Source organism: Syngnathus floridae, chromosome 1 (genome assembly GCF_059516105.1).
Source record: "Syngnathus floridae isolate MCC-2025c chromosome 1, RoL_Sflo_1.0, whole genome shotgun sequence".
Taxonomy (NCBI): Eukaryota; Metazoa; Chordata; class Actinopteri; order Syngnathiformes; family Syngnathidae; genus Syngnathus; species Syngnathus floridae.
In genome coordinates, this window is record NC_142413.1 from 22,120,216 (window position 1) to 22,144,771 (window position 24,556).

The 24,556-nt window shown below is 41.2% G+C and overlaps 2 protein-coding genes and 1 long non-coding RNA gene across 3 annotated transcripts in view; 1 reads left to right on the forward strand and 2 right to left on the reverse strand.

Annotated features, from left to right (window-relative positions):
* The window catches only part of tspan17 (tetraspanin 17), a 73,637-nt gene that overhangs the window by 6,848 nt on the left and 42,233 nt on the right, over window positions 1-24,556 (reverse strand). The gene's annotated exons all lie outside the window — the stretch shown is intronic.
* Window positions 1,458-10,367, forward strand: mchr2b (melanin concentrating hormone receptor 2b). Its single transcript, XM_088394142.1, has 2 exons — window positions 1,458-2,069; window positions 6,048-10,367. Exons 1-2 carry the CDS (start codon window positions 1,678-1,680, stop codon window positions 6,685-6,687), a joined length of 1,032 nt encoding a protein of 343 aa, XP_088250268.1. The 5' UTR covers window positions 1,458-1,677; the 3' UTR covers window positions 6,688-10,367.
* LOC148404613 (uncharacterized) overlaps window positions 10,865-24,556 on the reverse strand; it is a 37,423-nt gene continuing 23,731 nt past the window's right edge. Inside the window, exons 2-3 of the long non-coding RNA XR_015860833.1 lie at window positions 12,037-12,146; window positions 10,865-11,714 (exon numbers count right to left, since the gene is read on the reverse strand). This is a non-coding gene — a long non-coding RNA (uncharacterized LOC148404613). The remainder of the gene's footprint in view (window positions 11,715-12,036; window positions 12,147-24,556) is intronic.

The window sequence follows — 24,556 nt, forward strand, 5'->3', positions numbered from 1 at the left end:
TACACTCGCTGAACTGCTTGCCAACCAACCGGAGGACTCGTGTCTATATAGGTTCTCCGCTCGTGAACAAGTATTTACATTCACGCTCAAACCATGCAAGTCGTCTTAAAGACAAGATTCTCTCTGAGACGGTGAGTTACCTCATTCACTGCCATTGACGTCTATCGACGTTAAAGATTCATTTCAACAGAGCTGGCAGTGAGTTGACTACAAAAATTTTCAACAACAATAACAAACCACATAATTTTACTTATTTTAATATCAAATTCCAGTCATAGACTGACAACAAAGGTATAGAAATGTTTTATTTCTCTGCTTGCATCCCTCTTATCCCTCCCAGGCCAGCGCGGCTTTATTCAGAAAATCTTGCCATGACACTATGCCCAGCCTAAGCCATTTTTCTTTTCTTCTTAAATAAGTGTTGGACTCCCCAATCTTCTATACAACAGTGACAGTGTTGCTGCTGTAGCACAATGGGGGCTCTGACGACTATGAGTATTTTGACCAGAAATATTATGTTTCTTCAACTACACTAAAAGTTCGGCTTGAAGACCAAGTGAAAAAGGGGGCAGCTAAATAACAAAGTGCAGTCTTTGACAGTGTAAAGTGCATTTAGGTTATAATGTTTAGATAAGCTGATGGAATGTGCGATGGATATCTTAGTGAAGAGTTCAAATCTTATGGAAGCGCGGAGCTGCCAATGTGTAGTAAACATTTTTTGACTGGCAAATACGATTGAACGTACTTGCAAGTGCAAGTACGTTTAAACGAATGGATGGATGGATGGATGGATGGATGGATGGATGGATGGATGGATGGATGGATGGATGGACGGACGGACGGACGGACGGATGGATGGACGGACGGACGGATGGTATGCACTCGCCTGACAAGCCAGATTCAATTATGTTTGATGTATCAGCAACTTCCCCACGCTGTACGTACCATGCTTAGAAACAGCCGGGATTGATCTAATGAAAAAGGAGGATGAACTGTGGAAAAAAAAGACCCACTTGACTGGATTGAAAGATCCAACGTGACTTCCTTGTTCATCTGCTTGGGTAACCACCCACCGTTCACAATTGTGATGGATGAAAATAATTTAATTTCAAGGTTTCTATGTAGAAATGCTACTGTGTAATATTTTAAAGTATTTGTAGTAAATATTGACAGAGCACAGTGTTGGAATGAAATGTATGCAGTGGCACATGTTAAGAAGAAATTGTCACATGACCAGAGCTGTTTACTTTCTGGTAGCGCCATGAGAAGATGGTTGCCTTAGACCCTACCCAAAAAATGTTAGTAAAGTATCTTTAAATAAACACTCAAATGCGTTTGGTGTGTGCGTAAAATGAGCAAATATATACATGCATATGAATGGTCACAATTGTGACCGGTGGGATCGCGGATCGAGCTGGAAGGGAGGGAACTTGCTGTCTGTAGCGCACAAGCCTCGACAGTCTAACGCGTGCGCCTCCTGGTCCTTTGGTCACTCCACTGTTGGCTTCTGGAGATGATACATGCCCCAGAGACCGATGCTTTTCCTGTAGTTAGATTAGCCAGCGCCTGTTTTCCATCACATTGCGCTACTTGGAGTGAGGGAGCAATCGAGAAGAGTTTGGCGGCTGCAGGGCGCGCGGCGCGCACTAGAACCAGCAGGCGAAACAGAGGACAAAAATGAATGCCACGGACATTTTCTGCCGTAACAACTCTGTAGAGCCATTATGTGCAAACGCAACCGCTTCGTCTCCGAGCTTCATCGACATCACTACTTTCATGCACATTCTTCCGTCCATTTATGGCATCCTGTGCGCTGTGGGAGTTCTGGCCAACGGTTTGGTCATTTACGCGGTGGCTGCGTGCAAGAAGAAAATGGTGTCGGACATCTACGTGCTCAACCTGGCCATAGCAGACATGCTTTTCCTGCTGGTGATGCCTTTCAACATCCATCAGCTGGTCCGTGACAGGCAGTGGGTCTTCGGCAACTTTATGTGCAAGGCGGTGGTGGTGGTGGATGTCAGCAACCAGTTCACCACCGTGGGAATAGTAACCGTGCTCTGTATTGATCGGTAAGTCTATACAAGAGATTTTACTGCCACTGTCATCAAAAAGCATTTATTTACCTCACAATGTTAAAAGTCAAATAATTAATGACCTCGAGCCATATTGTAATGAAGAACCAGGACAGATATGATCCACTTCAGGGTCTATGTTCTTTATCATATTTACTCTTTGTCATTCCTCAAAAGTGGTGCCATCACACTGGGGCGCACTTAACAAACAAACCCCCCCCCCAAAAAAAATTAAATCTGCTGTATAGGTCAACACAAACATAAATGTAAAATATTGCCTGAAAATAACGGTGGTATATTAAGTGAAAAAAAAAATTCGAATTGACATTTTTTTTTGTTTATGTTAACATTAAAAAAAATGTTGCATTAAAGTTAATCAAAATGGCTGATGTTTCAAACTTTTTCTTGAAATGTTTTCTCATTAGAATATGGGGCAGGGAAGCTTGAATATCATCAGTTGTCATGCTCCACAGGTTCCCCACCCTTATTCTAAAGCAGGCATGTCTAGCTCCGGTCCTCGAGGGTCACTGTCCTGCATGTTTTACATGTTTATATATTGTAATTTCCCTTAGAGTATATTCTATAAATTTCCTCCCAAAGAATCATGCTGTAGTTATAATACCAATAATCACGCGTGATTACGAGAATGTTCCCAGTGTAATTATGTGTGACATTCAAACTGCCTCTTTAAATGCACAGCATGATTTTCGATATCATCATAGGTCAGAGTTATAATAAATACAGTATAGTCACATATTAGAATAATAAATAATCAATGCTATTCTGCAATACCAGACTTTTTCTTTGTGGATCCAGCCATCCATTTTCTAAACCGCTTCTCTTCACGAGGATCGTGGGCGTGCTGGAGCCTATCCCAGCTGACTTTGGGCAGTAGGCGGGTGGCACCCTGAACTGGATGCCAGACAATCGCAGGGCACACATAGACAAACACCCATTCACACTCACGGGCAAGTGGTCAATCGGCCTGCCATGCACGTTTTCGGAATGTGGGAGGAAACTAGAGCACCCAGAGGAAACCTACGCAGTCACAGGGAGAACATGCAAACTACATATACATTATATATACGTGCATCTTGTCTGACACAATATTGAGCCAAGCTCAAAGATAAGCAAAGCTGCATTGAGTTTTGTTAGATGTTCAATTGCGCATACTGTATTAGCATTAATTAACAACTTTAATTTCCAATAAGCGTCACATACAGTTGATTGTTCAGTTAGGTTTTTCAAGATGGCCAGGGTGTTTATGTTTGGCAATGTGTGCGGTGCATTTGCGACATACACAGATCTGCACAGTGATTAGCAAGAGTAACTCTTGGCTTGGTGATGATCCCATTGTCTCTGCAGGGGATTGCAATCGCTTCGCTGTTCTCATTTGCCAATTTGTACTCTCATGTTATTAAGACACACAATTGTCCCAAACTGTGGGTGGTAAAAGAACAATTTATCCCCTTGAAGTCTGTAGATGGATGTCTCAAACCATCTATTTATTGAATTATTTGTTTGTTGTTTTGGGAGTGTGGTGTGAATTTGTCTGCATCACCTTGAGGCAGACAAAATGTTTCTGTAGATTTTCTACATTGAATTCTTATGCACCTTACAAAGAATGTTGATGAGCCCATCCAAAAAGGGTTGAATGTTGAGGCAACATCACTTTGTTCTTGAAGCTTTAGCCTTTCACATAAGGTTCATGTTTGGGTCCATCAAATGTCTCCAAGGAATTTCTCTGGCAAACTATTCCATCCTGGCCCTCCTGTGCTGTTTCCCAAATGGTGCTTTCCATTTTCTATTGAAACATCAGTTCTTGTATTCATATCTATGACCTTGACGCTTGCCCTCTGAAGCTGGTTGCTAAAGTACGCTCACGCATGTATGCTCTCATAACTGCTGCCGCTTTCCATGATGTACCCATTCAATGTCTGCGATCTAGACAACCAGTGGTTAGTTTTTCCCATCAGGGCATTGGATTGTAAGGAAATGTATTGGATCTGGTTCAAATGTTATCAATTGCTTTTCATTCTTGACCCAATTTTAGGGGAGTTTTAAGTTTCAAAGAGCATTTGAAATAACACTTACGTACCACTTGCTTTTTCTGGTTGTAAGGTTATCGTCAAAGAAAAAGCAAAACAAACTTATAGAGTTATTCTTTTAAATGTTCCCTGAGCTGAGCTCGGTGAAGCCATGAACGTCATCAGTTTCAGCTCTTTCTGAGTGACATTGGAGGAGTTTAATTCCCCCCTTTTTTTTGTTTTTTAAATGTATTTCTCCAAAGGTATATTTACTAGGTGTTGAACTGTACATGTTATTCAAGAACAAGCAGATAATGGCATCATATTTGCTTATTCATCCATGACCATTTTAGCAACTTTATTCGGTGATACAAATGTTAGAAGAACAAATAAAAAAATAAATACTAAAAGTGCAGTTCATCTTTTACTGCTGATAGCCATCACATCTGCAGTTAGTGATCATTAAAATGTTTTCTTATTTTTTGAGACAGGCGGGTATGTTTTAAACGCTCAATCACATACGTAGATGGCTTTAATAATTGGATTAGTGCTTGCGCAAAATGTTCAAGATTGTCACGTTATTAAAAGCTTGGTAATCAGATGCCCCAGACAAGTATTTTTGTTAAAGAAGTATAAAAAAACTCAAAACACCAAAAAAAGAACCCTGAAAAAGCGAAAACCAACTGAAACTAATTACTAATACCATGCATGAGCTTTCAAGGTTCATTTATCATCAACCTTGTACTGACAAATGCTGCATTTATAAAAAGTAGAAGTATTCCTAAAACTAACAAAATGAAATTAAAACATTGTCAAAAATAACTACTAAGAACTATTTACTCAAAATGCTAAAACTTACTGAATAAAAAAAAAAAAAAGATCAAAAGTCAAAAACTACCTATAATGAAAACAATGATCATAACCTTAAATTTTGACGTGCCTTTTTTGTAGGGTTGAGAAGTGACAAGTGAGCTGTATGTGTCTTTATGGCTTTAAGCTATTTCTTTAATTAGCTTGTTGCACTAGATCACTTCTATTAACTGGATAAAACGTCATTTTCTCATTTTAAGATGATGTGTCTCAGACGTTTGTAAATGATTTTGACCGATCAATATGGAAATGGGCATTTGACTAAATTGCCTTGACAGACGGTGGGGAGTAAAGAATCAATAAAAATCCATTCAAAATTACACCGTCAAAAAAAACAATACAAATATATTTCCTAATGTGATGGGAGAATGTCACGTGTCAAATGTTCAATTGAGACCAATAATGTTACCTGAAGGAGGTATAGTATGGTACATATGGATGGAGCTCCACTTGACATAGCTGACATGTCATTCATATTGAAAAATGAGTAAAATGATAACAAGATACTCGATGCATCATATCCGTGAATTGGGGATTACTGGGACTGCTCTCACTGTCCATCCATCACACTAACGGAACAATGCATTAACTTGGAAAAGGCTTTTTGGCAAACAGACTTTTCCGCATTAACTACAATTTATCTGAATGCCCTTTGGACAATTGCAAAAAGTCTTGGTGGAAGTGCTCTGCACATACTCACATTACATGTAGACATAAAGACAGTTCTAAGTCATACCAGTATAATGGTTTCATAAGATGTCTATTGTTTTTTTCTTAAATGGCCAAGTGCCTCCTAAATGGAATGATGGGCAACTTTATTATTCCTGTAAGTGGAATTACACAATGTTAAATGAATATTTGGGGTTTTATGTGTGTGGGGGAAAAAAACAAGAGCATTACAGTAAGCATCTATGTTTAGTAGTTTTTGGGAAGATTCTGCCATAACACACAGAAGCAGAACCTCAGATTTGATTCGAACATTCAGCGATTAAAATAATGATGCTCATTGGAAGTCCAGCAATGTTCCTCTTATCACCTGTTGTGGAATGCCTCTAAAATTGTGAATTTGTCCCCACAGGTACATTGCCATCGTTCACCCCACCTCAGAGCGGCGGACCATTCAGTGGACTATCATGATCAACGTGCTGGTGTGGATCGGCAGCTTTCTCCTCACTGTGCCGGTTATGATGTATGCCAAAGTTGTACGTAGAGAGCATTTGGAGATCTGTATGATGTACCTAGATGGGCCCGAGGACATGTACTGGTACACGCTCTACCAGTCTATCCTGGGTTTCATCATCCCACTCATCATCATCAGCACATTTTACTCGCTCACGCTCTACCACGTGTTCAGCTCCATCCGTCGGGTCAAACGCAAGCAGACTGTGTGGGCCAAGAGGGCCACCAAGATGGTGCTGATGGTTATCGCGCTGTTCCTGATCTGCTGGTCGCCCTACCACGTCATCCAGGTGATCAACCTGAGCAACAATTACCCGACTGTCGCCTTCATCTACGTCTACAACATCAGCATCTGCCTCAGCTATTCCCATAGCTGCATCAATCCGCTGATGTTGCTCATCTTTGCCCAAAATTACCGTGAACGTCTTTGTCGCAGAACCACGCTCAACAGTTCCCAACACTCATCCAAAGTGACTGTCGTGAAAACAGAGGGATCCAGTATGGCCGCCGATCCCGGTTATCGTTGTACTGCCATTTAGTGAGGAACATTTCAGGCAGAGAGATGTGGACACGTTGCTTTTTGTTCAAATGGACTAGGTAATGTAGGCTGTGCAATTTGTACAAGGATCAGAAATCATACTGAGGGTGTCATGTTCAGCAAAAGAGGTGATGCGCATTTATGTTTTTAATGAAAGGTATCTTGTCACCTGCTTCCAAGCATGGAAGCAATGAAAGAAGGGATGCTGAGGTACCACTCAAGTGTGACTGTTTGGGGATCATATTATAATTGAATAAATGCAGCTACATTATAACAACAAAAAAACGTGGGATATTTCCCTGGACAATTTACCTGACAGCTCGCTGTTAATCTTGGTATCATAAATCAAGATAGCAGAGTTAGGATAGGTTTACATGACCAGGTTAACAGTTTTTTCCTTCTGTTTTTTTGCATGTGCGCCAACCATTTGTCCAACTGGACACAGGACAGGTAGCATTGCAGATATGAAAAATGGGATGTCTGAAATTTCAGAGGTTCGACAAGGCAGTTTGCGGCTTCAAATCAGTATTTTCTACTTCTGAAGTCAGGGGTAGTCATGTACTCTAATTTGAGTGAGATGAAAAAAATCTGATGTGTTTCGGGGAAAACCAAAACCAAACTCCATGTTTACAAATGCTTATTTAACTCTTATTTCAAATGATTGCCAAGACTCCACTGGTCTTAACCGGTTTTCAGTTAGTCATCTCATGTTAACAGCCCCTCATTATTTTTAGTCCTAGATACCATTAATATTAATGAAGGTATTTATTTGGGAAATTAAGTGTCAAAGATAAAGAGTAATAAGTGATGTTTTTTTATGACAGTACTTGTCTCATTGAATCAAAAAGGTAATCAAATGTCAAATTAGAAAGTAGCGCTTACTGTGCATTTCGTGAATTTAATTCTAACTAAAGGTCCACTAATTTGAAACAGTAATTAGACAATGTTATTTAGTGTTGTGAATCTTATGTAGGTCACTAAAGAAACTACCCAGGAACCCCGTTTAGACTCAAGTTACTGAAGGGCCGTATTATAACAGCATCTAAATTGGTGAAAGGCTTCATCGATGGGATGTTATGTCCATCCATCCATCCATCCATCCATCCATCCATCCATCCATCCATCCATCCATCCATCCATCCATCCATCCATCCATCCATCCATCCATCCATCTTCTTCTGCTTATCCGGGGTCGAGTTGCGGGGGCAGCAGCTTCAGGAGGGACTTCCAGACTTCCCTCTCCCCAGCCACTTCATCCAGCTCATCCCGGGGGATCCCAAGGCGTTCCCAGGCCAGCTGAGAGACATCGTCTCTCCAGCGCGTCCTGGGTCGTCCCCGGGGTCTCCTACCGGTGGGACATGCCCGGAACACCTCCCCAGGGAGGCGTCCAGGAGGCATCCTGATGAGATGCCCAAGCCACCTCATCAGGCTCCTCTCAACGTGGAGGAGTAGCGACTCTACTCCGAGTCTCTCCCGGATAACCGAGCTTCTCACCCTATCTCTAAGGGAGAGCCCGGACATCCTGCGGAGAAAACTCATTTCGTCCGCTTGTATCCGTGATCTCGGTCTTTCGGTCACGACCCATAGCTTGTGACCATAGGTGAGGGTAGGAGCGTAAATCGACCGGTAAATTGAGAGCTTTGCCTTTTGGCTCAGCTTTCTCTTTACTACGACGGACCGGTACAGAGTCCGCATTACTGCCGACGCTGCACCGATCCGCCTGTCGATCTCGCGCTCCATCCTCCCCTCACTCGTGAACAAGACCCCAAGATACTTAAACTCTTCCACTTGGAGCAGGATCTCATCCCCGATCCGGAGAGGGCATTCCACCCTTTTCCGATCGAGGACCATGGACTCGGATTTGGAGGTGCTGACCCTCATCCCGACCGCTTCAAACTCGGCTGCGAACCGCTCCAGTGAGAGCTAGAGATCACGGCCTGAAGAAGCCAACAGCACCACGTCGTCTGCAAAAAGCAGAGACGCGATGCTGAGGTCCCCAAACCGGACCCCCTCAACGCCTCGGCTGCGCCTAGAAATTCTGTCCATAAAAATTATGAACAGAATCAGTGACAAAGGGCAGCCTTGGCAGAGTCCAACCCTCACTGGGAACGAATCCGACTTACTGCCGGAAATGCGGACCAAACTCTGGCATCGGTGATACAGGGACCGAACCGCCCTTATCAGTTGGCTCGGCACTCCGTACTCCCGAAACACCCTCCACAGAACCTCCCGAGGGACACGGTCGAACGCCTTCTCCAAGTCCACAAAACACATGTGGACTGGTTGGGCAAACGCCCATGCACTCTCGAGGATCCTGCTGAGGGTGTAGAGCTGGTCCACTGTTCCACGGCCAGGACGAAAGCCACACTGCTCCTCCTGAATCCGAGGTTCGACCTCGGATGTTATGTCGAACCTGATCATTCAATCCAATGGGAAAACATGTATTATTGCTTGTGGAGCATAAAAAGACACATTTGTGCAAATGAATCACAAAAATTCAATCCAAGCTAAGCTTCATATAAAGTTTTGGTATCAATATGAAGATACTAAGCAAGTTGAGCATTTTTTTGAAGGCCCCGGATCACCATAGCAGGTCCAATTGGCTCACTCTAATTTCATCCCAAGCAGAAGTTTTTATTGTAGTGGCGTTTCAGTGGAGAGCTTTGAACATAGCAAATTGTTATTATTATGTTGTCAAACGTTATGTGATTGTTCTCATTTCAGGTATGTGCAAAAAAAAAAAAAAAAACTGAGCAAGAAATGATGGCCCTGAATCTTTCTGTCGTAATAGATTATGTAATTTTTCTGTATGAACCTAATTTGCTCTTATTCATTTCTATTGTAAAATTAAACAGATGCCAATGATATACTGTGACATCTTCGGACATGACAAAAAAAGGTAGTTTTGCTTCCTTTATTTTTGGGCTTATTTTCTGAAATCAAACACAATTACTTCAGCTACCTTTATGTAGTTAATAGAAGTTGATTTGCAATTTAACATTTAATCCTGTATAGTACATTTCTTTTTCTCATGAACTACGTTATTTAATCAATCACGGCACAGTTACCCTTGCGGACCTATTGTATAGTATGTTAAAAACAGACTGCGATCGCTACAATCAATATGCAATATCTATTATAGTGTTCATTAGTTCTGATCTGTGGTAATAATTTTTGTGTGGTGTTTCCTGCCGTGCTGTGGTCCTGAGATCCTACCAAGTTGTGGTTGTGCTCACATGTTTTGTCTTCAAGCTAAATGCTTCTGAATCCAAGCATTGTGTGTGTGAACATGCTGACAGAGAAAGCTGAGTGTAATATCTACACTGTGCACTGACAAAATGCGACTTTGACTAAAATGTCACATGAACGTTGCGGTTGTCTTGTTTTCATTTTCAGTGGTCTATGATGCAATTGCAAAAATCCCTTTACAGAAAAAAAATCAATTTACAATTGCCACCACTGTCAACACTTAAAACGTTTCTAAAAGCTCTGGAAGTTTCAAGGTGTTATGTGTTTGTATCCATGAAATGTAGAATATGTGCTGCAGCGGGTTTGTGTTGTTACAGTCAAATAGTGTATTTTGAAAGAATATCTGATGCTCTGTTGAGAATATCATGTTGCTATTGTAGGCTACATATTGTATATTGTTGTTGTACTGAAATAAAAGTCGCTTCTATCCAAGAGCGCAGTTTGACTCACAGTTTGTTTGTGGTCACGAGAAAGGTTTGACTGTTCATCTGTTGGTTGGCAAATATTGTAAAACTTTCTGGGGATTTCACACAAATGTAAACAATCTAATATCAGCAAATACAATCTTAATTGTCTATTTTTCAAATGGCAAACTTTGAGCGGGTGAATCCAGATTTAAAGGACAATGACATCCGCAACCGGAATGGAGCCAAACACAGACACTAGCTGTTGTATATCGATGACCACGAGGGCTATTTATCACTATTTTGTAACACTAACGTGTGACCAGAAAAAAAAAAAAATCCGTGGTTTGAACAAAATGGCTGCTTATTATGTTTCCAAATAAAAAAATATAGCACATGTTGCAGATAAAGTACTGTATAATACCTCCCGTAATTACCGGGGCAATTTTTATTTATTCTCTGGGAAATACGTAGCACTAATTTCGTGAACAGCACCTCGAATCTTCATTGGTGCAATATACACACACACGCACGCAGACACACACACACACACACACACACACACACACACACACACACACACACACACACACACACACACACACACACACACACGCCTACTGTACATAAGTTCCTGGACAGGTTGGCTGGATATTTTTTATTGAAGAATCTGTCAAACAAGAAGGTCTGTTGAGCAAATTGCAGTGTGTCACACGATGTTCCACGAGTGCAGTACGTTCTGTAACAGTTTTTATTGATTGTTTTGACACAGCCGTCAACTCCAAATCGACATTTTCAAAGCAGTTAACGTCGAGGGCTAAACATATGCCATAGTGGTCAAAATGACACATTTTGTTTGCAAACGGCAATACCTGTGCCAAAATATTTATTATTTATAAAATATTTATATTTATTATTTATTTATATTTATGGAACAAAAGCATTACAAAATAGGCAACAAATACAGCTCTTGTGTGCACCATTGCTTATCATTGCAACCTATGACTGTACGTAGCTTACATGCCAGTCCCGTTTGTAGTCAAATATTCCGTCTTGCAAAAAATGCATCCAGAATTAGATATGCTTTGATGCAAATTTGATTGATTACATTCTTTTTTTCAGACTGTGACTGACAAACGAAATATCCACACAGAGAATACAAGGAATTGAAAATAAAATCCATTAATTACTGTGTGTGAAATTAGGAAGAAAAAAACAACAGTCTTTTACCATAAAGAGCAAAAAACTATAGTAGGCATGTACAAGTCTCTTCTTCTGAGCCCTTCCAGATAAACCTCCACCTTGCAGACCGACTCCTCTTCCTCTGACCCCTCTACCTCTTACTCAATCCATGCTTGCAAAGAACAGCACAATTCTGAGGAGTAATTGTAAATTAAAAACAAATTGTGACTTAGTGTCAGACAGGTGCTTTTAGTAATTGCATACTGATCAGGGAGTTTCTAAGAGCTCGGAGCATATGGTTTCCATTCTGTAAGCACAGCTAAAACAATGGCGTTTGGACTTCTTGAATGACATCCGTGTTAACTGTTTTGCAAAAAACTGTCCATCCACTGAGAATGGGTTAACACATTTGCATGAGGTGTTTTCCGCTGAAATGGTGATGATGAAGACTGAGAGGTTCCCAGGTTGTTTAAACAGGTCAAAGCAATCAATAAAAACTGTAATAGCATCACTACCTGTAGCCTTCATCTTTGTTGGTACCGTCAGGACACGACAGTCCTGCATTGCCTGAGTTTTCTAGCGTCTCCAGCCTTCTTTCATCTGGCCCTGATGAAAGCCCACAGTACTGTTTGGATCAAATAATTAATTTCAACTTTCTCCTTTTGAATTCACTATGTTTTGACATTTATTCACCAGGGTCAGTAGTACCTTGTATGTGTGCTCTCTTACCCGTTTAAAAGTCCACATATGGTCGGTGTGAATAAAATGCACTTCACTTTCATTCGTGACATCACAGCTGTAAGGTTCATGAAGGCAAGCTATGTGTTCTGTGATGACTTATAGTCAGTCAATGGATTTGTTTTGTTTGTTCAATCAGCTGTAGTTGTCTATAGAGTTCCTCGTAGTACCAAAAAGAGCAAGCAGTAATTTGCTTAAAGGCAGCACACAATTATTCATTGGCCAATTAAACACAAGCATATTAACAAATTGTTCATACATACTGCATATTTTGCCACACATTTTTGGGTGGGTTAATTATGTTCAAATTCCTAAAGGCATGTTTAGCATAAACAATATTACTAATCTCAAAAAGAACATCATAACGACCGTACTTAATAGCTGGAACTAGTGACTTAGTAAAAGTGGAAGGAGATCTGAACAGTTCAAAATAAACCTTCGGGGCTGTTTTTGTGCACGGCGTAACTGCACGGAAAAGGGTTAGCCCTGGTGTTGGTAATTTCACATCTGAGAGAGGGAGATAGAGAGATGTCTGCACTGTCTGCGGTTGCGGTCACAGCACATTAATCATGGCCAATCAAAGCGGGTCCTTCTCATTTCATGGATATGTTTAGTTTTACTTCCCCCTTGTAAAGATAAAGCAGAAAAAAAAACTATTGAGTACACATCATAGGTCACAGTTATGGTGGGAAAATATTTTTATATAAATATATATTTTAAAAATGGAATTTGAAAAGGGGTGTGTAGACTTTTTATATGTATATGCAGACATGTTTAAGGAGGGACTGAGCTTTGTGACAGAGATACTGTAATTCTTTGGGAAGTTGCCATTGAAAAGCTCAATGTCCAGTGTGTGAAACATGGATTGAACAAAAAGATTATCACGGTGGACATAACATGATTCAAGCACGTTGGTCAGCAACTCTGCAGTGCAGAAAAAGCATGTAGAACTCATCGCTGTTTTTCTTTGAATCTTTTCCCCCTTTTGAAAGCACACATTCCAGCTCACTTTTCAAGCAGCTCGTGACACTCTGTGGCTAATGAAAGAGAGCAATGTGAAGTGAAGACTTAGTCCAGTTGATTGTACTGGAAATTAGATTACACCGTTATGCATGTCTTGGCCCATGTGTTTACTGGAACTTGTTGGGAAATGTTATAAATTGCTGATGAATGATATTGAATAGGATTATATCATCAATTCTAAACTATAAAATATTTCAGTATATAAGATAAGTAGACAGCAAATGCATAGATTGTTGTTTTGTATATAGTGGGGTCATTAATAAAAGCAGATTATGCTTGTAAGATATGATATACATGCATTGATTATTCAGCATTTGCAGAATGCATGAACAATGAAGTAATTCAAATTTTTAACTTCTCCAAAAAAAGTAGCTTCAATTGAAAAAAAAAATACACTGTTGCATATTTTCTTTTATCTACTGTATTTCATGTTATCATAGCGTTCAACAAGTTCCAATAAAAATTATGTTTTGGGGTCGTTTTAAAAAAACACCTTTACTTTCTAGAGCAAATTATCAATACCACGTGAACTGGCAGCCAGTCCATCGCAGCACACAAACAAATCACTATTCACATGCACATTCACACCAATTGACAATTTGTAGTCTTCAGTTAATCCAACATGAGCGTTTTGGGATGGAACTATGAACGTATGTTAGCGTGTTTGCTCAACTGTATAAAATGCAATTTAAACAGAAACTCTACTATTTTGCTCTTGACCAAAGATGCTCTTCTTCCCTTTGTGTGTACAGAAAGAGGCAGGAGCTAACAAAGCTGCTTGTTTACCGTTAGCGTCAATGGAGCAATGAAAAGGCCTGAGAGCATGAAATCTGTTGTTCACTTCACTGTTGTCATAAATTATTGGCAGGATCTTCTCACTCCATAGGGAAATAGCTTCACTGAAATACTGCGATGGAACCTAAAATAACACCCAATGAATCTGAAAAAGATGGAGAACAAAATAATTTCTTGGCAGACCATGTGGAGATGAATTCTGGAACAGAACAGTCAAATGGTCAGCACCTTCGCTGTAAATGCTATAGGGGGAGGGTCTCAAGAAAAAGGACCGAAAAGAAGCTCGCATTGACCCTTACTTCCTAAGAGGTAAGAACCAAGAACCCTTTGTAAAAGAAAGAAAGAACTAGGACACTCCTGGTGTCCTAAAATACATTTCAATGCCGATGGACGTGGCGTGGAAAACAGATACCACAGCAACTTGGGTGACACTTCCAAGCAGAAGTTAGATAAATCAATTCTTGGCATCACTGAAGCATAACCATGTCATCTAGATCTAGATCCAATTAGTCCAAAGAACAAAGAAAGACTTGGACAAAATGTTTTGGGCATGTACTTCACAAACTACTACAGTGAACAACTTTCATGTTCTTCAAGGTCCCAATGAGCAATCAACGGTTAGTAAAAAGCACATTTTCAGAACCCACAGCAATATGCCCTAGCACAGGCTAGTGAAACTGCTTTCCAAAACTTTGAGGTGAGCAAGCTGAACCATATCTCTCCTGACCTTCTACATGGCAGTGGAACTGATTATTGGAGCGTCCTGTCGGATGTTTGGGAGGAAATGTTTGAAGCAGAGTCTACATCCTCTAATCAGGGTATCCATGGATGGCATGGGTACAGTAACAACAAAAATCACATGCATCAAATGCTTATCAGATAAACACCGAAAAAATATCCACTGGGCAAAAGCGGAGCTCAAGCTCGGCATATTGAGAATTGTTTCCATTGATGCCAGTCAGCTCACTAATAACGGGTTTTACATCAACAATGAGCCAATGCCATAAAGGGAAAAGTCTATTAAAATTCTTGGACAGAGCTATAGCATAGACATAAAAGACTCCTATCTAGTGGAACAACTGAGGCAGGAAACCATCAACAGTCCAAAGCAAATTAACAACACGGCTCCGTCAGCAAAGTGGAAGCTCTGATGTTTCCAGTTTGGACTGCTGGCCTTTTCCCTATCAATGAGGTCAAAATATCCCATGTTATTGGGTGAACACATAGGTGAGGAAGTGGCTTTGGCTGCCTTAGCAACATTGACTTGTCCGGGAATGGAACACTCTCTCTGTCAATAACTAACCCAATGGAGGAATACAAACGTGTTAAAGCTAGGCTGTAGGTGATTGTCACAGTAACCTGGGATCCATTTTTATGAGGTGCTGCCTCTACCTAAGCAACAGCAAAAAATGGGATCTTGTTGCATCACTAACCGGAGCTAAACACACTGGGATGCAGTGTAACTGGGCAGAAATGATGGAAAATGAAAAAAAAAAGACTGCCTTTGCTGAACTGGAGGAGGAGTTGCACCATCAGGAGGAAGCAGCAAGACATGCCAGGGCGATCTGCCAAGATCAGCAAGCTCGCTGGATAAGGTGAGATGGTTTGGGAGGAGGAAAAATAACATGTAATGACTAACGAGATAAGGAATACGGCTGAGATTTATCAACAGAGCCACATGTTGTACATTCTGCGGCCAATCTACATCTCTGGTTTGGAGAAGAGCCCAGCTTGTTTTGTGTGTGCAGACTGGCAGCAAGCCTCAAACATCTTTGTGGGTTGTAAAACCAGCCCTCCCAAAGGAAAATACACCGGGTGCCACAACCAAGTGTTCAATTGTTTGGATAGCGATCAATGCAATGCCCCTAAATGGACAAGCACCCTCCGCACCGCCTAACATCCTTCATTAAGGAATTGGCAAATGTGAGTGGACCTGAATCAGAGGCTCACTTTTCCACCAGAAACTGCAGACACCAATCTGCCGACGGATCTTATCCTCTGGTGCAACGCTTGCAGACGCGTCTCCATTGTTGAGCATTGGGAGCATGCCATCAATTAGGCCTACAAAATGAAAAAGCGTCAGTAAGCCAATTTCGCAGCTGAAATCGAGGACCTGTCCTCGTGTGTGTTTCCAAGAGGCCAGTAGAGGTGGGCTACAGGGGCTTAAATGCTAGTTACGCTCCACAGCTTCTGCAAGAAGTTGGGATCAGGGGACAGGCCTGACGGAAGGCAATTAAAGAACATAACCTTTTAATGTGGTTGCACAAAGTTCTTTTTCATAACTGGTTTATCAATGTATTTTTCAATATGTCAGAATTTGAAAACTAACTGAGTAATGACAGGTCTGTATCGCACAGTATCATTTATCAAAGTCAAAGTCAAAGTCAAAGTCAGCTTTATTGTCAATTTCTCCACATGCCAAAGACACACAAAGAAACCGAAATTTCGTTCCCCCCTATCCCACGGTGACAAGACATGGCTCACAACAGACAAACAAGTAAACAAGTATAACAACAGCGTGCTGAATAAATAATGAATAAATAACACAACAGATAAATAAATAAGAGGAGCAAAAAAAGAAGCAAGTGAGCGTACAGCAGACATTACAGAAAGTAGTAACTTGGGTGACACTTCCAAGCAGAAGTTAGATAAATCAATTCTTGGCATCACTGAAGCATAACCATGTCATCTAGATCTAGATCCAATTAGTCCAAAGAACAAAGAAAGACTTGGACAAAATGTTTTGGGCATGTACTTCACAAACTACTACAGTGAACAACTTTCATGTTCTTCAAGGTCCCAATGAGCAATCAACGGTTAGTAAAAAGCACATTTTCAGAACCCACAGCAATATGCCCTAGCACAGGCTAGTGAAACTGCTTTCCAAAACTTTGAGGTGAGCAAGCTGAACCATATCTCTCCTGTCTGTATCGCACAGTATCATTTATCAAAGTCAAAGTCAAAGTCAAAGTCAAAGTCAAAGTCAGCTTTATTGTCAATTTCTCCACATGCCAAAGACACACAAAGAAACCGAAATTTCGTTCCCCCCTATCCCACGGTGACAAGACATGGCTCACAACAGACAAACAAGTAAACAAGTATAACAACAGCGTGCTGAATAAATAATGAATAAATAACACAACAGATAAATAAATAAATAAATAAGAGGAGCAGGAAAGAAAAAAAAAAAAGGAGCAAGTGCGCGTACAGCAGACATTCCCGAAAATAGCGCAACAGTGCCGCACGCTACGCAGAAGGGGGTAGCGAGTTCAGGGCCCTAACAGCCTGGAGAAAGAAGCTGTTGGCGAGTCTGGTGGTGCGGGAGCGCAGGCTCCTGTACCTCTTCCCAGATCGCAGAAGGTCAAACAAAGAGTGAGCCGGGTGACTCACATCTCTGGCAATCGAGGTTGCCTTGCGGGCGAGATGGGAGGTGTAAATGTCCTTCAGGGAGGGGAGCGAAGCACCAATAATCTTACCAGCCGTATTCACTATGCGCTGCAGGGCCTTCAAGTTCTGTTCAGTGCAGTTACCACCCCAGACAGCGATGCAACTGGTGAGGACGCTCTCAATGGTAGAATGTAGACAGGACCGCCTGAGGAGCACATGCACGCCTGAGCTTCCGCAGGAAGTACAGGCGGCGCTGAGCTTTCTTTGCCAGTGACGAGGTGTTAGCGGACCAGGAGAGGTCCTCACTGATGTGCACCCCCAGGAACTTGGTGCAGCTCACCCTCTCCACCACAGCACCGTCGATGATCAGCGGCAGGTGTGTTGTGTGACCCTTCCGGAAGTCAACAATGATTTCCTTGGTCTTATTGACGTTCAGCAGGAGGTTGTTGTCCCTGCACCACGTGGTCAGAAGGTCAACTTCCGACCTGTACCGAGTCTCGTCGCCCTTCGTGATGAGACCCACCAGAGTCGTGTCGTCAGCAAACTTCACTATGCGGTTGTCGCTGTAGGTCGCAGAGCAGTCATGCGTCAGCAGGGTTTATTCCAGGCTTTGTAGTTTTTTAGCGTTTGTCAAAATCATCCAACTATAAAAGACAGGTTACAGACGTAGAGGAGTGGATTTGCCAAAACTGTCATCGACAGTATGATGTAGATTCCCTTAGAGTCAGTAGATATTTTATACTTTTATTTGTACGAGTGTACACATGGACTGCACTGGGTAATTTCTTATCACGTATCCCCAAAACCTAGACAATAAAGAAATGAGGGAATGACATTCTTTCAAAAAGATTTGTAGATTGTACCTACAGATCAAATGAAACATTCTACGAAATGTCAAGGATGTATGACAATGGCAAATTGCAACGACAACAAGCTGTTTTGCTCCTTGAATCCCATCTTTATGCAAACACAGTAGGGCTGGAGGGGCATTCAAAGAAGCAGTGTTATATGTGTAGTTCTGGCTAGTGGCAACAGCACCCATGCTGTTTGTTTTTGGGGGGGTTTCAGACAAAATCAAGATCAAGCAAGTTTTTGCCCTTCTGCTCCATGGGAGGTTTAGTCCTGCCCGAGCTCTCCTGAGGACACCGGCATTACCGTTTGACAGGTGTACCGCCCCACTCAAACTCCCCACCTGTGGGTTGTTGTACCTTGAGAAACTACAGCCCATCTGGCAAAATGTTCTCTCAAGAGACAAAAGATAAATATTTTGGGGGATGCCAATGCACCACAGAGTTTTGAATATTGCTTGATTTTGGTGACCATATATCAAAATAATTACTTTTACATCGGAGAGGAAACACTCGAGCAATAAGCTAACGCGATGGATCAATTATGTTGCCAGGCTGTGTTGAGGGAGGCTGTTTAAACAACAGAAAGCGTCATGAAATTAGAGGATTTCTGAGAGATTTTAGAACAAAACGAGCTATCCACTGTATAGCATCTAGGTCTGGGTGAATAGTGGGTTCCTCTGAACAATAACAACCATAATGCATCAAAATCACACACAAGTACTTGACAACGAATCCACTTGAAAATTTCAAACTGGCCAGCAATTTTAAACCCAGAGAAAATCCCTGGAAAATGCTGCTGTGAATGAAAGAAATCCTGCAAGCAATTTAAAATGTAAACAAACAATAACGGTACAACCTTTCGGCGCAAGAAGCTTGGAGATTGCTGTAAAAAAGTTAGGAAGCAGTCGTCCTTGTTAAAGGCTTACTAACAAGCTATTATGAAAGAATAAGAAAGTGCCTGTACTTCCTTTCCATTACTGTCCATGGTCGGATTTGTTATTCCGTTCTATTTGTAACAAGATGCACACAAAGCAAAACACACTCACTTGCAACAGTCGGGAAGAAATAGAGTACAAAATGTCTGCCTGCTTCACATTATGAGATATACAGTATGAACAACACAAGAAAAATATGTTGACAGTGTGGAACCCTGACAAGAAGGGCTTCTGTGACTGCCAGATAAAGCACGGTGGGTGGTCTTCATTGCTGATGTGATATAAGGTACATTCCTGGATGACTAGGTGAGATCTGTTCTTATTAAATCAAACAATATGAAATGACTTTGGATCTCATTTGTTATGGCTTCAATCTAATGAATCACATTCGCCTCATGCTATAACATTCAGTTTCTTGATGGTTTTATTTGAAAATGATTTGTCCTTCTGTACGGTGGGAAAAGCACAGGCCCAAAACTTAAAAGGCCTGATTTTCGTGGAAAAGTTGTGCAGTATGATTTTGATCATTTTTGTCTGTTAAACAAACATTTTCAAACTCAAAGATTAAAATTTGGAGTCAAGGTTAGGCTTATTCAATCGGCGTTTATAAACACACCTTTATAAAAGTTGACCTTCATAAAATATCAATTTAAAAGAATACATCATTATGTGCTGGATTCAAACATAGTTTTAAAAGTACATTTTTGAAGTAATGACAAGCATGTCTGCCTCATAGCTCAGAGGTTCTAGGTTCAAATCTCTGCTGCAGTCTTTCTGCAGCAGTTTTCCATGATCTTTGTGTGCTTGCATTACATTTCTATGGGTACTCCAGTGTAGGTGTGAATGTAAATGTAAAATAGGGTGGTTGTTGACAATAGGTGACCTGTGATTGTCTTTCGACCAGTCGAGCCCCCTCCCCAACCCAACTGACCGTAATGGAAACAAGCGCAAAGAAAATGGAAATCTTGCATAGAAAAAAAATGCCTTGTTGTTTAGTTGTATGGCATGTGCTTTAAAGAAATACATGAAAAGAAACATGCTGTGACAGCAACAACAGAGTGCATCTGTTTTTCTGCTTATGCTTCTGTTCAGTGATGTTATTATCCCGATTCCACATTGACCGTCTCTGTTTCTGATCTATTTATTTGTCTTGAAGTGCAGGAACTGAGTAGTAATATCAATATGCGTCAAATAAGGGGCTGAGCATCAGTTGTCTACTGCTTATCGCTGATAGGGTCATGGTTGGCCAACACACTATCCCAGATGACTGTGGTTGAAATGCGGGGTACACCCTGGACTGACTGCCAGTCAATAGGGGCGATCTTAATAAACTGAGCACAAATGGAAACACAACACGACTAGATTAGCGTGACTAACATCAGCACATCAGTCACAATGCACTGACGTCTGAAACAAAGCATGGAACTATCCATCCATCCATCCATCCATCCATCCATCCATCCATCCATCCATCCATCCATCCATCCATCCATCCATCCATCCATCCATCCATCCATCCATCCATCCATCCATAATATGCTCATCCCGTTCAGGATCACAGGGGGGTGGGGGGGTGGGGGGTGCTGGAGCCCATCCCAGCTGACATTGGGTAAAAGGCAGATCGATAATCGTATTTTGTCACTTTGGCAGTTCTGTGTCGTTTCTGGAAATTCAAAAAGTGTCATTGTCAGCACGACCCAACAGTCTTGACAAATGAAGAATTTGGGAAATTGTTTTCACATGAACATCGTCACAAATGTCTGAGTCACTCACTAATGGCAGTAGTACTCGCTGCGGGCAACTTTGGTTCCATTCCCACTCAGTGATGGTGTGAACATGAGTATGAATGGTTGTTTCTACTAGTCACCAGTCCAGGGTGTAGTTTGCCCTCTGCCCAAACTCAGACAGACAAGTATATTCACATATTAAATAAATAAAAGAAACATTTGAAGCATATAATTATACCTACACACCAAATCAATAAAGAAGACATAACTAGACATTTTTGATAAGTGGTGATGAGAAAGGTTTTTATAACTTTATGATCTGATATATATATTTCTGAGGACTTTGAAATAACAAATGACTTTTGATATATTGCCTAAATACCTTAATGACCCTTAAGGAACTGTGGAATGCATGCCTGATGTTTTTTCTCTGAATCATGGACACGGCCAGAGTCGTCTTGACCGTTCAGTACTTGATTGTATCTTATGTTTTGACTAATGCTAGACGCCAGTTTTTGATTACTACTGAACGCTCTGCACAGAGGGAAATAGTTTGCCTAACAAAGCAAAGATACGGTTGAATGCGGTACGACAGTGTATGTCCAAGATTGGAGAAGAATGTTCACAGGAAGGTCACGTGGAGATAAAACCAGCTGGTGCCAGAAGGAGCCACCCGAGAACTCGGCCAAAGATGATCGCCAAGGCCGAGAGACGGGATGGAAGACAACAGCCCCCTCCACACACACACACCAACAGCCCCCCACCAACACACCGAATCGCCCATAACCAGCACCACTCCCATGGAAGCAGACTCTCCTTCGAACTTGCCCCACCCCGAAGACTCATCGCCCATCAATCCCAGCCCACAATGTGCTACTGAATATAAAACTGATCTAACAACCTTGGACTTTGCCTTTTCTGAATGGAGACTTTCCGCTCTTGAAGGGCCCAGCGCTGTATTGCACTTTCCTGAAAACAGAGCTTTCTGAACAAGAAGTGTGATTGAACTCAACCAACCTGTGTAAGTCTAATTTCTGCTTCAGTGTCTTTGCATTTTCCTAAATCTGAAGAAATCAAACGAGCACGCAGTGAGTAAATTGGATAACAGGTGATTGGCAAAGGCTTTTGCCGTGAGGCGCAGATAACGCGCTCCCTAAATTGTGGACAGAATCCAACAAATGGTGACCATCCGACGTGATTTCTTCAGAAGGGAAAGTGCATGCTCCACAAAAGATTCTTCCTTCTCCGCTCTTGCTCAACAGTATTGCAGTCCGATCGGCACAAAAGGTAAGGGGGAAACTTTTTTTCTCTCTCCCAGTTCAGCAATATTGTGGAGTGAAAGCGGAATTCAAAAATTAATAATTTCAGCTCTGTGTTCAGGAATGGTGGTTGTATAGAAGTGTGTTTGTGTGGAACTTGGTAAAAGTGATTTGTGGAAAAAATTAAAAATACAAAAACAGGTGAAGGCGTCGCTGATATAGCAGTACGGATGCCGAGCGACTCCAATAGTGTGACCTTAGAACATTATAGGGCTGTCTAAGGCGAGGGACATCTGGGATGTCCGAGTCGTGGTGAATTAAGAGAAAGGTGGTGAGGACTTTGTCTGATCAGCAAAGGGCGCTCACACCGCTGGAACTTGTGGGATGCCAGTGACTAGCATATGGGCACCTGAGTGGCCTCAATAGTAGACACTTAGGAACTTATACTGTTGCCTAAGGTCGGGGTCGATTGGATCGGCCAGGCCACCAATACGAGTCAGGGACTCGTGAAAAAAAAAATAATTAAAAAAAATAAAAAAAATAAAAAGAAAAAAAAATGGTGACGGCATCGCTGATATAGCAGGACGGATGCCTGGCGACCTCAATAGTGCGACCTTAGAGACTTATATTGTTGTCTAGGGCGAAGGGTAACTGGGTTAACCAGGTCGCTACATAATTGTTGAAGTGTGTCTATGATGATATTGTGTGGAAAGCAGGCTTGGCTGTCAGATGGGACAGCGGCGCAGCTGAAGAAGTGAGTGATTAGTTGTGGTGCTGTTCATGGGATGGAAGTGATGATTTGTGGTTCATGAAGAACAATAAGTTGATTTGTATAAAATTGTTGATTTTATTTTGATTTCGCATGAGAGTTGGAGTCAGAAAAATGGCTTAACAAGAATTTGATAAAGAATGTATATTTAATTAGCATGAAGGTTATATCCCATTGTGTGGTGGGGTTAAACTGTAACCATTTTTGTTTTCAAAAGGGTGCAGCTCTAAAGTTTGGGCCAAACGGTCAGGTGGGCACAAATGCACCTTTTGGACAGAGGTGGGGGGTTACATTGTGCGACGTGGTGATGGCGAGGCTCTCCGCACTTCAGTTGCCCCCCCCACCCTTGTTATCAACTGGGAAGATTGTCATGTCTATGTTGTGGGCCCGTGTGTTTGTTTATGTGTATGTTTGTCTTTGTGTATCAGTTCGTTATAAAGGATGGAATTGCGTTAAATTGGTGCACGGAAACGGTGTGCTAGACAATGGTTAATCAGATTTGCATTGTTAAATGTAAAAATTAGAAATGATAGAATAATCTGAGGGTTGTGGTCAGAAACTCGTCCAACGAGGAGAGTGCCCAGCCCTCATAAAAATGTGAGAGTAAGAGAGAACATACATTGTAGAATTGGATAAAATTAAATTATGATTGCAGATTTTAAATTTAGGGGGAATTATTGATTGGTTATGACATAAGACTATACAAGGACACATGTAAGGATAAGTCAAAGATTTGAATCACTTAGAGTTAAAAACAACAAATAAAAACGACATTGCAAGGGGGCACTTTTTATTAAAAGAACACCAAGTAAAGTAAGTAGGGGGCATTCGTGATTGGGATTAAATTAAGGATAAAATTAGGTCAATGATTAGAAATCAATGGTGCTCTACACAAAAAGGCTTAAATTTTTAATGGGGAAATATTTGGAGTACTGTGTTGGTCTACATAGGTCATGGGCCGAGTTTATTTGGTTTTGATTGTGGTTTGGGTTTATTTTGTTTATTGTTAGGTTTTCCTTGTGTTTATTGTTAAGGTGTTCCTTGTTATTCTCTTATCCCCTGCATTGTAAATGTCTTCTTTATGCAGATAGATTAACAGGCTAGGAATTTAGTGAGGAGAAAATTGATCAATTGATGGGGGTTAATAATTGTCCAAATCCTAGTTACATGTTTTGAGGGACCAGAGCAACGACATTATATTTAATTTGCAGGCCATTATTTCGTATGTGATGACAGTGTCTAGATAAGTAGACTGTTTTATCAAAAATGTGAGAGTGAAGGAGGAGGTTTGATTTGTAATCTGGCATTTGGGTGCCACTTTTAAGAGTCTGTGCAGGAGCATAGATTGTTTTTGTTTGTTTTTAAAGATATATTTGACAGTTTATCTCGGTGCAGTAAGGATAAAGCAATTTTGAAAGACTTAAAATTAAAAGCAAAATTACATTTTAATTCTGACACATGCCAGCTAACATGAGGATGGCAAATAAATGAATAAATACTCGCTCAAATGCGGCATGTGTTTTAAATTGGGCGATAAGACATTCACTTTCA

Coding starts and splice junctions, on each gene's coding strand:
- mchr2b (XM_088394142.1), top strand. CDS start 1,678: ATGAATGCCACGGACATTTTCTGCCGTAACAACTCTGTAGAGCCATTA. Junction 2,070..6,047: donor ACCGTGCTCTGTATTGATCG/GTAAGTCTATAC, acceptor TTGTCCCCACAG/GTACATTGCCATCGTTCACC.